This window comes from Mixophyes fleayi, chromosome 6 (genome assembly GCF_038048845.1).
Source record: "Mixophyes fleayi isolate aMixFle1 chromosome 6, aMixFle1.hap1, whole genome shotgun sequence".
Lineage (NCBI taxonomy): Eukaryota > Metazoa > Chordata > Amphibia > Anura > Limnodynastidae > Mixophyes > Mixophyes fleayi.
Window position 1 is genome coordinate 221,128,874 of NC_134407.1, and position 13,081 is coordinate 221,141,954.

The following is a 13,081-nucleotide window of genomic DNA, read 5'->3' on the forward strand; positions in this document are numbered from 1 at the left end:
CTGAAAGAACGCATAGTAGTTATACACAAGAAGGGGAAGGACCCTAGTGACTGTGCAAGCTACCACCTTATCTGCCTCCTTAATGTTGATGTCAAGATTTATGCAAAAATTCTAGGCACTTGGGTGAATGGTGTCCTTCCTGGTCTGCTCCATTATGATCAGGTAGGATTTATTCTAGGTCGTCAAGCCAGAGATAATACTCATCGCGCAATAGATTTTAGTTCAAATATTTAACCAGAGGCGTCTCCCAGATATGTTGCTCTCTTTGGACGCTGAGAAGACATTAGAATGGATCTCGTGGGACTTTTTGTTTCACACTCTGAAAACGTTTGGCTTCTCGGCTGAATTCCTGATGGGGGTATCTGCTCTTTACAATTCTCCCACCGCAAGGGTATTGGTCAATGGCTCGCTATCCAACCCCCTCTCCCTTTCTGATGGGACGAGACAGGGATGCACCCTATCACTTTTAATTTTTGCATTGGTTATAGAAACTTTGGCGGCAATGATTAGGCAGTCGGCTTTGATAACGGGTGTGGAGGTGGGACCCTGGGAATTCAAGGTCTCCCTCTTTGCAAACGACATACTTCTTTCTCTCACGAACCCCCGAGACTCTCTACTCGCTCTGTACATGCTCATAGAGGAGTATGGTCTTCTCTCAGGCTATAAAATCAATTTTAATAAATCTGAGACCATGCTCCTCCACGCTCCCCCTCCCCTCCGTGCCAGCCTATAGGATAATTTTGCCTTGCCCTGGCAGGCGAACAAGCTCAAGTATCTTGGTGTCTATATCACCTCTTCTTATGACCGACTATACCGAGAAAATGTTTCTTCCCTTCTAATTAAAATAAAAAAGGATCTAGCTATATGGAGGAGTTTTGTTATATTGTGGCTGTGCAGGATCATTGCTGTTAAGATGAAATTGATCCCTAAACTTCTCTACCTCTTCCAGACTCTCCCAGTGAAGGTGCTGGATCTTGTATTTCGGGACTTGCATTCCTCAAATTTGTATGGCGCGGTAAGAACCCTAGAATCTCGGTAGCAGTAAAAAAAAAAGCAGCCCAGGGCTCGAGGAGGAAGAGGCTTTCCAGATGTTAAACTCTATTACTTGGCGGCTCATCTGACCCAGGTTGCGGTTACTTGTGTCCCAAACTGGACAGTAGCGTGGGTGGATTTGGAAACCCATTTTATGGGAGTCCCCTTTTTGGCATCCCTATGGGGCCTCTTCAGACAGGACAGACCACCAGGGGTCTCCACACTCCAATCTCTCAAATTTAGTTTGTCCCTATGGGACTCGTGCCGGCTCAAGCACAAACTATCCTCCCTTATTTCCCCTCTAACTGCCCACTGGAGCAACCCAAATTTTCCCCCTGGGGGTCAGTTACAGCAATTCAACCATGGATACGTGGGGAGATACGCGTGGTCTCGAACCTGGTGTTCAATGGAACTTGGGCTTCTTTGTCAGATCTCCATCACAAGTTTGAACCTTTCCGTCTGCTTTTCTTTCAGTACTTCTAGGTCCGACACTTCGCTATGTCCATGCCCGCCTCTGATACTCTTCGGCCCTTCACTCTCTTTGAGTACGTGTTTGCATTCACCACTTACCAAAGGGATGACTTTGAGAATTTATAATTGGCTAGTAGAGATCACCTTTGACGTTCCGGGGCAGCACAAACGGGAATGGCAGAGAGATCTGGGGACACCCCCCCCCCGTGATGAGTCTTGTTGGGAGGAGGTCAAAGAGGGGATTGCCAAGAGCTCATTATCCACACTTATTAAAGAAACTGCATACAATCTGTACTATAGGTGGTACTATACCCCAGATAGGTTATCTAGAATGTTTCCCACCGCTACTCCGAGCTGTTGGCGGGAATGTGGCCAGAAAGGCACAATGCTACATATATGGTGGACTTGCCCCTGTATAATCCCTTGCACTTATTAATTCTATATCTGAGCAACAGGTCACTAAGGATCTCCCTGGTCGTTCCTTCTCTCTCGCCCTATCTCTGATGCGAGTGCCCCCTATCCTATGTCTACTGAAAACACTTTTGAGCAATAAAATTAAGTTTTCATCATTTAAGCACAGTTGTTGTCAGAGTGGTCACCAGCCACCGGGGTCCATCCTAAAAGCCACTAACAGTACAACCTAGTTGCACAGACTATTACAGACGTCCCTTGTACTGATGTATGAGAATCACCAGAGAGTGTGAGGAGGAGACTGGTCAGATGTCATAGCCCACAATGATTTCCCTCATTACTTTGTACTGACAGAGGAGGGTGTAGAATAAGAGATTGTTGTAGTGACTGAACACAAGAATATGTGACTATTATCTGTAATAAGTGTTTATTACTCACCTGTGCTGATATCTGTAGGGATTTCCTCCTCCTTACACTGCTGATCACCCCTCACATACATCTCTTCTTCTCCCTCTATAACTTCTACCTTAATATTAGTCAGATCTTCACCCTAAATAACCAATAAAATAACACTTTAATAATACCTGATTTCATTAATCAAGATTAGACAGAATAATATCAGTGTAATACACAGCTTCTCTACAGATCATATAGAGAAATGTCACTTTGATATTATGGTATATGGAGAGAATCTACATTCCATCTACCTGACACTCCTGTGGGACCTTGTGATTTTCCTCTGTACAATCCTGTGAATAAAGAGGACGGGGACAACTCTCTGGGGAAGTTCTGTTACTGGATCCATCTGTAGGAAACACACAGTGACTGAATATGTTGTTTTTTAAAGTGATCAAATGATGTTCGTACATTAACCTACACAACCTATAACTTGATAGGGAAAGCAGGAATGACTCCATATAACAGTATATAAGGAGGCATCTTGTATATGTTCCAACCATAAAGTTATTGTAATACAGCAATAAACAGGAGGATCAATGGGAAATGTCAACACCAGTAACCTCTGTAAATAAAGGGATAGACAACTAGCAATATTGTTTGATTTTAGGACTTTCCCAAATGATATAGAACAATGTATTTCTAGAATCTCCACATATCCAGCAGTGACACAAAGCAAAGGGAACCAGTTTGTGTTTATCTGAGTAAGTCTCCAGTAATAACGTGTTCCCACTGCTTAACACAATTCAGTAACAGCTGCACAAATCCCAAAACATCCCACAGAGGAGGGTCTGATCCCATACATAGAGCTCACAATGAGTCTGAGAATGGGAAACAACTTCTTGTTTAGGAGAGGACAGAAAATGCTTCACTTGATCACAAAAATAGGAAATAAGTAGAAGGGATCCTACCTCAGTATGAGTATTATTATTATCAATTTTTATTTATAGGGCGCCACTAGGTGTCCGTAGCGCCGTTCAGGGACAAATGAAATTACAATACAAGGAGAGACAGCACAGTACAGTAAACAATAAGCACAGTAACTCCGTGAGCTCAAAGCACAGCAAGGGGAGGGGAGAGGGGAAGGTCTGCATACGACGGAGCCCAAGAGGGAGGGCACGGATTATAGGGAGACCCCCGGGGGGGAGAAGAGGGAGCGGGAGGGGACAGGGGGAAGAGGGTCCTCGAGGAGGATGGCAAGGTTGCTGGAGAGCAGAGTTAACAGTGGTGAGACAGGAGGAGAGGTGACCCTGCTCAAAGGAGCGTACAATCTAAGGGGTGAGGTAGACAGACAGAGAGACACGGGAGAGAGAGGGAGGAATGGAGGATAGGGGAAGGGGAATGAAGGGGAAGAGGCAGAAGAAAAGGTAGGTAATTAAGTGGGAGACTGGAAGGCTTTAGGAAAAAGGTGGGTTTTTAAAGCCCGTTTGAAACTGGACAGATTAGGGGAAGTTCTGATGAAGGGAGGGAGCTTGTTCCAGTGGAGGGGGGCAGCACGGGCGAAGTCTTGGATACGCGCCTGGGAGGAGGTGATCAGGGGAGAAGAGAGGCGACGGTCATTGGCAGATCGGAGAGGGCAGGAAGGAGCATGAATAGAGAGGAGGGTGGAGATGTAGGGTGCAGTGGAGTTGGCGAGGGCCTTGTAAGTAAGAGTGAGGAGCTTGAAGTGGATTCTGAAGGGGAAGGGGAGCCAGTGAAGGGATTGGTAGAGGGTGGGAGACCGACGAGGAGCGGCGAGAGAGGAAGATGAGCCTAGCGGCTGCGTTAAGAACAGATCGAAGGGGAGCAAGATGAGATTGGGGGAGGCCAGTGAGGAGGAGGTTACAGTAGTCCAAGCGGGAGATGATCAGAGAGTGAATAAGACATTTGGTGGCATCTTGGGAGAGGAAGGGCCGGATGCGAGTGATGTTACACAGCTGGAAGCGGCAGGATTTAGCAAGAGAGAGAATGTGGGGGCCAAAGGAGAGAGAGGAGTCGAGGATGACACCGAGGCAGCGAAGTTGGGGGACAGGGGAGATAGAGGTGTTGTCGACAGTGATAGAGAGGTCAGAAGGGGGCGAGGTGTGAGGGGGAGGAAAGACTATGAGTTCAGTTTTGGCGAGGTTAAGTTTGAGGAATCGAGAGGACATCCAGGAGGAGATGGCAGAGAGGCAGGCGGACACCCTAGAGAGGAGGGAGGGAGAGAGATTAGGAGAGGAGAGGTATAGTTGAGTGTCGTCGACGTAGAGGTGGTAGTTGAGGCCATAGGAGCTGATGAGTTCACCCAGGGAAGAGCTGAGTAGATAGATTACAGTGTAAAGTTGGGATAGGTCACATGATGTCTATGTGCCCAAGTACCTCACTGACTGCCTGGACCAAATGTAATAAAGTGAGGAAGACATATAGGAAACTGGAGAAGTCGGTGAGTAATGTAAAAAGCTTGAAGTTAAACGATTGCAATAGTAGAATACACCACGGGGTAATTCCATTCACATATAACAGATTGTTAGGTCAAACCTTTACCCACTAGGTACTTAGAGAGCGACGCACTTTTGTACCATCACAGAATATCAAATTACAGACAGCCGCTTTCATCATTGTTTGGGGTTCTCTGTACAAGACACAATATTCTGGTCATCATGTGAGATATCAGGCAGCCCTGTCTGGTAACATAGCGGATCTGCACTTTATCTGAAAGGCTGTCATTTACTCATACTCACGGTGAGGTGAGTGAGCATTTGTCTTAGTGGGCTCAGAAAAGGCCCAGTCTACGATCAAAGAACTTCTCTGCATGAGTACAAAGCAATATTGCAGGAGGCCCCATGAAGAAGCTAGGTAGATTAGACTAAGTGCTTTATAGATGATAACCTATGTTTATCTGAAGGTAACAAATCCCAACTGATCCAAGTGAATAATGGGTGGTGGTGTCAGAATAGCTGTCACCAATTCTGCAGGTCAGGAGATAAAAAATGGAAAATCATATCACAGTAATAATTGTGGGACCAGTCAATCTGTCTTTGTAGTGACCATCTTGTTTTACAGGAGGTTAAACATGCTCAATAGGAAGAGACCAAACCTTCCACATACATAGATATAAGAAGCCTTCACACAATAATATTGTTCAATCTGTGCCGGTTTCCAAGTCGTCAAAATGCAGATGTGTGAATGTAAATTATTTGTACCTCTGCTGCTTTATGAAAAGAGGGGACACCATCTTCGAAAGTCTCACGTGTCCCCATAATCCCACGGATCGTGTGTATAAATTTATGGTGATCTCTTCAAAGCGGAAAAAATAGAGGAAAAGCGCTGGTTCAACTGTAACGATTTAATTGATATAAACAATTTATAGCCTATAAGGCATTAACATAAAAACACCACAACTGACTAGCATACATACGCTGTTTCCCAATCCAATAAAAATGGGGAGTAACACCACCTGTAGGTTGACACAATAAGGTTGAATAAACTGGTGCACCAGTATATATAAGAGTAACTTGTGGATGACTTCAAAAGACTATGTGATAAAGCCAATAGGGTCTCTTGAGAGATAACCTATCCCCCCTGGAAAGAAAGGCCATTAAAGACCTAATGCGGGATCCAGGTATTATAATTAAGCCGGCCGATAAGGGGGGTGGGGTAGTCATCCAAGACACAGATGACTATATGCTGGAGGCCACGAGACAGCTTACAGACACCAAATTTTACATTCAATTATCAGACAATCCCACATCCAGATTTCAACAAGAACTACGTGATCATTTGGATTTGGCATTGTCTGATCATGTTATTTCCAAGGAGACATTTTGTTTTTTGTTTTCACAATACCCGGTGATCCCAACCTATTATCATTTACCGAAAATCCACAAATCCCTTCACAAACCCCCGATTATTTCTGGTGTAGGGTCTCTGACTAGTAATCTATCCTATTTTGTTGACTCACACCTTCAACCTTTTGTTTGTTCTCTTAAATCACATATCAGGGATACCATGTCCTTTCTCAAACTTTTACAAGGGATACGTTGGAATAAGACATATCAATTCCTAACGTGTGATGTCGAGTCATTGTACTCGAACATCCCACACGACAAGGGCATCAAAGCAGTGTCTAGTTTTCTTCTGGCTTCAGATATGGATCGCCTGCTATGTGAATTTATTTTGTCGTCAATTAGATTTATTCTGAAACACAATTATTTTTTTTTTAATAATCAATTTTTTCTACAGACACTCGGCACAGCCATGGGGACCAGGTTTGCCCCAAGTTTTGCAAATCTATATATGGGACAATTTGAAGACCAGTTTGTGTGGAGTTCCACATTTGGGGCGAACCTGGTCCTCTATGGCAGATATAGTGACAACTTATTTTTTATTTGGGATGGGGATGATTTTTCTATATCTTCTTTTCTCACTCACCTTAATAATAATGAATTTGGTCTCCGGTTCACGAGCAATCATAGCTATACAGCTATAAATTTTCTAGATGTTACACTCAGTATAATAGATAATATAATTCAAACGGAAACTTTTTCGAAACCCATGGATGCACATAGTTTCCTTCATTATGAGACTGACCACTCTAGGGCCTGGAGGAATAATATTCCCAAAGGTCAGTTTTTAAGAATGAAAAGAAATTGTACAACTCAAGGGGACTTTGAGAAACATTGAATGACTCTATATCATTCGTTCGTAGAACAAGGATATCCGGCTGAGGTATTAAACAAAGCCATTAATGAGGTCAGTGTACTTGATAGGGAGGATCTCCTGTCACAGTCACCAAGAAGGCTCAAAAAAGATAGAGCTAGACATCAGGAAGATAAAGCCTTGGTCTTCATCACTCAACATAACAGTTATGCACGTCAAATTAAGAACATTATTAAAAAGAATTCTGCAATGCTTGGGTCTGATAATCTGTTGGGTCCGTTATTAAGTCAGGGTAATAATGTTATCTTTAGAAGAGCCCGTAATCTGAAGGAACATCTGGCACCGAGTTTCTTTAGACTCGAGAAATCTGCCACACTATCAGACGCTATACCCTTGAACAATTGGTTGAAGATAAAACCTAAGGGATTCTATAAATGTGGTAGAACAAGATGCCTTACATGTAATTTTGCTGAACACAAATGTATGTCCTTTACATCCTTCCACTCTAGAGATACGTTTGCCATCGAACAGTATTTGAACTGCCAGTCTAATTTTGTCATTTACCTTATTAACTGTTGGTGCGGACAACAATACGTGGGACGAACAATTCGTCCCTTAGCATCACGTTTTACTGATCATCGCCGCAATATTCTTAAAAATTTAAAATCACACAGCCTATCCTTTCATGTGAACTCCTGCAAGATAGGGGGTTTGAGCAAACTTCAAGTGAGAGCTATTGAACAGGTGAAGGCTACCCCTCGAGGAGGTGATAGATTCAATTCACTCTCCAGGAGGGAGGCCTATTGGATATTTAGGCTGGATACTCTTGTACCTCACGGGCTGAATGAGAGTATCGAATTGAATACTATATAAGGTGTGACAATTGTTTTGTTGCTTCATCAAAAATAGTCATCCTTTCTAACAATACCGTTATTATTTCTCCAGATTATTTCTGAGACTTGGGTATTAGCTCAATATATTTATTTATTATTATTTTTTAGGGGCTTTATCTAAAATGGGATTGCGACATTATTATTTTAATTTTTTATGTACTGCAATAGCATATTTTTATATTTATACATTTTTTGTTTCTAAGTTCTTTGTTTTTATTTAAGTTTTACGTACAATGTCTTGTTTAAGATAATAAATGAAGGTGTATATACACTTAGTTTTTTTAATTAGTCGCGTTCACTCACTCCTATTTTGGAGTGTTATGATTGTCTGGCGGTTATCTAGCCAGGTTTACGTGAAAACAATCTGAATCATTTTTTGTTATATTACTTTTGGTCATGTGACTCAATTCAACTATAAATAAACACGCCTTTGCAATAATCATTATTCCTCTGACAAAGCCGGATTACACGGAGAAACGCGTCAGGATTTGGCTACTCTATCATCAGCTGACTAGCTGACCACGCCCTGCCTTACCCCGGGGTATTGTGCGCTGGACTACTGAACTATTTTCTTCCTACGGAGTCACCGATTGATGTATACTAAAGTGCCAACTCCGGAAGGTCGCTAAAAGCTAAGTAAACTCATTTACCAGCTTGATACAAGCATCTGGAAGTCCGAGTTTATCGGCTACTTTATTAACGTGTTTCTAAACATAGCCTACCACGGACGGTTCATTAAATTGTGTGGAGGAGCCAGACGGCCACTATATTTGATTGCCAGATAAGCAGGTTTTTACCTATTCAATTTCTATATAGGTGATGAATGGCTGTATGCCTAAACTGGTGATTACTTACTGACCTGTTTTTTAATACCGGCATATTGACAACTGTTGCCTTACCCCATGTGTAAGAACCTACTTCAACTTATCTACTTTAGTCGGCTAATCAACACGCTCATTAGCGTTTTATCGGACTAACGCCTTCGTTGATCATTCTTTTGGTTTTCTCTTGAATGAGAACTTTTTTATTACGCCTGCCATGATTTATGTTTTCACACAGTCGGAGTGCATTTACCTTGTTTAGGAGTTTCTGTTGTGTTTTTACACCCACCTGTTTGACTGATTTAATGTGACGGTCCGGACCATAGTGTGTTATAAATCTGTACGATATGCTCTGAATAACAAGTTACTCTTATGTATTAGGGGTGTGCACCGGGCACTTTTAGTGTTTTGGGTTCTGATTAGCTTGAGGTTTTGGGTTCTGATTTGTTTTGCCAAAACACCTGACGAAAGGTTTTGGTTCTGATTTAGGGTTCTGGGTTCTGATTTATTTTTAAAAAAGCATAAAAAGGCGCTAAAATCCATTTTTTTTTGTTTTTTTTACACTCCTACGCTATTATTAACCTCAATAACATTCAATAACAATCATTTCCACTAATTTCCAGTCTATTCTGAATACCTCACAATATTGTTTTTAGTCCAAAGCGTTGCACCGAGGTAGCTTTCTTTACTGCGTGGTGGAGTGGCCCCGGTACCCAATTTGGTACCGGGGCCACAATACCTCCTCCAACTGGTCTCAATTCCACTGCACATATGGCTGCTCCTCCATCCTCTGCAGCATATAGAGGGTGGAGTTCTAGCGTGTCAATACCTCTTGTTTTCGATCATGACAGTGCATTTTAATTATTTTTGGATTTGCCCCCAACACTGAATGTAGTTTAATATCTGATACGCATCTATCTGGACTGCGTAGTGGAGTGGCCACAATATATCACCCTCAACAGGTCTGAATTCCACTGCACAGCTGCCTGCTCCTACCTCCTTCAACTAGTCTAAATTCCACTGCACAGATGGCGGACACCGGACGCACGTGTAAAACCAACATAGCTGTTCCGGTGACATGGCCTGCAGGAATATCTCTGATGGAGATAGATCTAGGCCCCAAAGAGCACATAATGCCAAAAAAAGAGTTGCAAGATGGAACTGTCCTTGGGCCCTCCCACCCACCCTGATGTTGTTGAAATAGGACATGCACACTTTAACAGACCAATCATTTCAGCGACAGGGCCTACCAAACTACTGTGGCTGAAATGATTAGTTTGTTTGGGCCCCCACACCAAAAAAACAATTCATCTCTCCCTGTACAAACTAAACAGGCTCTACTGAGGCAAGATGTCGTCCTCATCCTCATCCTCTGATTCCTGGCCCCCTTCAGTGTGTACTTCCTCATCCTCACACATTATCAATTCGTCCCCGCTGGACTCCACAACCACAGGTCCCTCTGTATTATCTGGAGGGCAGTGCTGTACTTGGATTAAGGAATTGATAATTCATTTTTTCAACATTCTGAGGAAGCAACCTCCTTCGCCGCTCACTGACCAGGTTCCCCGCTGCACTAAAAACTCTTTCCGAGTACACACTGGAGGGGGGGACAACTCAGGTAAAATAGAGCCAGTTTGTACAGGGGCTTCCGAACTGCCTTTTTTTCCTGCCAGTAAGAATATGGACTGTGTGACATGTCTACTTGGATGGTGTCAGCAAAGTAATCCTCCACCATTTTTTCAATTGTGACAGCATCCAATGCAGCAACAGTAGACATGTCTGCAATGGTTGGCAGGTCCTTCAGTCCAGACCAGATGTTCTCAGCATCCCCGCCAGCAGGTCTTTTAGGAAAACTGAGCTTTTTCCTCGCAGCCACAGGTGTTGAAGATTGGGCATCGCCCTTGGCAGACGACGTTGATGGCATTTCATCGTCTATGTCATGACTAGTGGCAGCAGCTTCAGCATTAGGAGGAAGTGGGTCTTGATCTTTCCCTACTTTATGCTCCAAATTTTTGTACTCCATTATATGCAGCACAAGAGAGCGTACCCCTAAACCACACACACTCGGCAAAGCCTTTACAAATTATCTGCGGCACAGGAGAGTACCACTGGACTGGAGTTATACAGCACTACCTAGTATTTTTAAACTAATTTTTTTACAATTATTTTTGGATAAATTTTTTATAATTTTTTTATATATTTTTTTTATTATTTTTTTATAATTTTTTTATAATTTATTTTTTATTTTTTAAGAACTTTTGGATAATTTTGAAATAACAATGCCCTTAGCAGAACAGAGCACAGGACACAGGCAGCACCACTGGACTCAGCAGGACAGAGCACAGGACACAGCACCACTGGACTCAGCAGGACAGAGCACTGGACAAAGCAGCAAAGCTACACTAATACTTAAAACTAGGACAGGAGCTCCCTAACTGCAACCTCTCTCACAAGTGATCGCAGCCAGAGTGAAGATGGCGGCCGCTAGCGCTGAATTTATGACATCCGAGTCTCGCGAGATCCGACGCGAGACTTGGATGTCATAGCCTCGGTTTGGCGCCCGGAAGTTCCCGAACAGTGCTCGGATCCCGTCGGATCCGCACTGTTCGGGTGGGCTCGGATTTCGTAAATCCGAGCCCGCTCATCTCTATTATATATACTGGTGCACCAGTTTATTCAACCTTATTGTGTCAACCTACTGGTGGTGTTACTCCCCATTTTTATTGGATTGGGAAACAGCGTATGTATGCTAGTCAGTTGTGGTGTTATTATGTGAATGCCTTATACGCTATAAATTGTTTATATCAATTAAATCGTTACAGTTGAACCAGCGCTTTTCCTCTAATTTTTCCATATATATTGCTGTGTTAGAACCAGATATCTGACCAGTGGTAGCAGTGGTCAACTGTGTATACTGTTAATAATTTTAGATCACCTAGCGCCCATTATTACTCTAGTTCTTCAAAGCGGAGACATTTCTACTTTGTGAGCGTTAACGGCCTCTTTATGAAATGTTCAGTTTTTCTTGGTAGGAAGCCAGCAAAAGTCCAAATATCTTCCTCAGTTATCAGCAAACACTGCTAAGCCGTTTAAAGGGAAAAGGAGGTTGTAATGCTAGTAAACAGCTTGCTCCAAATAAACTGAAGAGAATGTAATCATTACTGTATACCGCATTTACAAATAGTATTACTATTAGTGCACAGGGAGGATCATGGGTAATGTCACATGTGGTCTCATTCCATTGATCAGTGATGGAATCACTATGACAACGTCCATTGTACTGAAGTATGAGAATCACCAGAGTGTGGGGAGGAGACTGGTCAGATCTCTGGGCTGATAGGACACAATTAAATGATTTGAGAGGGGGAGCGGAAGTCTGATAAGAGGGTTCCTCATCAGAATAAGAGATTGTTGTAGTCACTGAACAAGGAGAATATGTGACTCTGTTCTGTAATAAGTGTTTATTACTCACCTGTGCTGATATCTGTAGGGATTTCCTCCTCCTTACACTGCTGATCACCCCTCACATACATCTCTTCTTCTTTCTCTATAACGTATACCTTAATATTAGTCGGAACTTCACCCTAAATAATTCAAACACAATAAAATAACACTTTAATAATGTCTGATTTCATTCACTAAGATTAAACAGATGAATATCAGTGTGTTGCTCTAAAGATCATATAGTGAAATTTAATTTTGGTATTTGATGAAATCCTAAACTCCATTCACCTGATACTCCTGTGGGATACAGTGAATGAAGAGGACGGGGACATCTCTCTGGGATATTTCGGATACTGGATCCATCTGTACGAGACACCCAGTGACTGAATACATTGTTCATATGTGGTTATCAGATCATTTGTGTATCTAGGTGGCATCAAAACTGCTCTCCCTTAATCTCCTCTTACCTAGTGAGGGTGAGAGCAGAAAGTGCCAAACTGAGAGCTGACATCATCCTGTGAGCCAGAGAGGAGAGGCTCATGGGAAGAATACATTTAAAAAAAGAGGTGGTGCATATATATCAATATAGGAGTATATGGTGCAAAATGTGAGGATACCAGGTGGAACATTAGTGGGATTATGAGGCTATGAATTGGGCATTAGGAGGATATCAGGGGAGCAGAGTATGGGGCAGGATTAGGATGATATGAGGTAGGTATATAGAGGTTATACAGTGGACATTAGGAGGATATCAGAGGAGCAGAGTATGAGGCAGGATTAGGATGATATGAGGTAGGTATATAGAGGTCATACAGTGGACATTAGGAGGATATCAGGGGTGCAGAGTATGAGGCAGGATTAGGATGATATGAGGTAGGTATATAGAGGTTATACAGTGGGCATTAGGAGGATATCAGGGGAGCAGAGTATGAGGCA

The 13,081-nt window shown here is 42.7% G+C and overlaps 1 protein-coding gene across 1 annotated transcript in view; it reads right to left on the reverse strand.

Moving 5' to 3' along the window:
• Positions 1-2,460, reverse strand: part of LOC142095499 (uncharacterized) — an 80,219-nt gene extending 77,759 nt beyond the window's left edge. Inside the window, 1 exon segment of the mRNA XM_075178444.1 lies at positions 2,353-2,460. Coding sequence (XP_075034545.1) covers positions 2,353-2,413 — 61 coding nt within the window. The 5' untranslated portion in view covers positions 2,414-2,460.
• Positions 2,461-13,081: the final 10,621 nt, after the last annotated feature.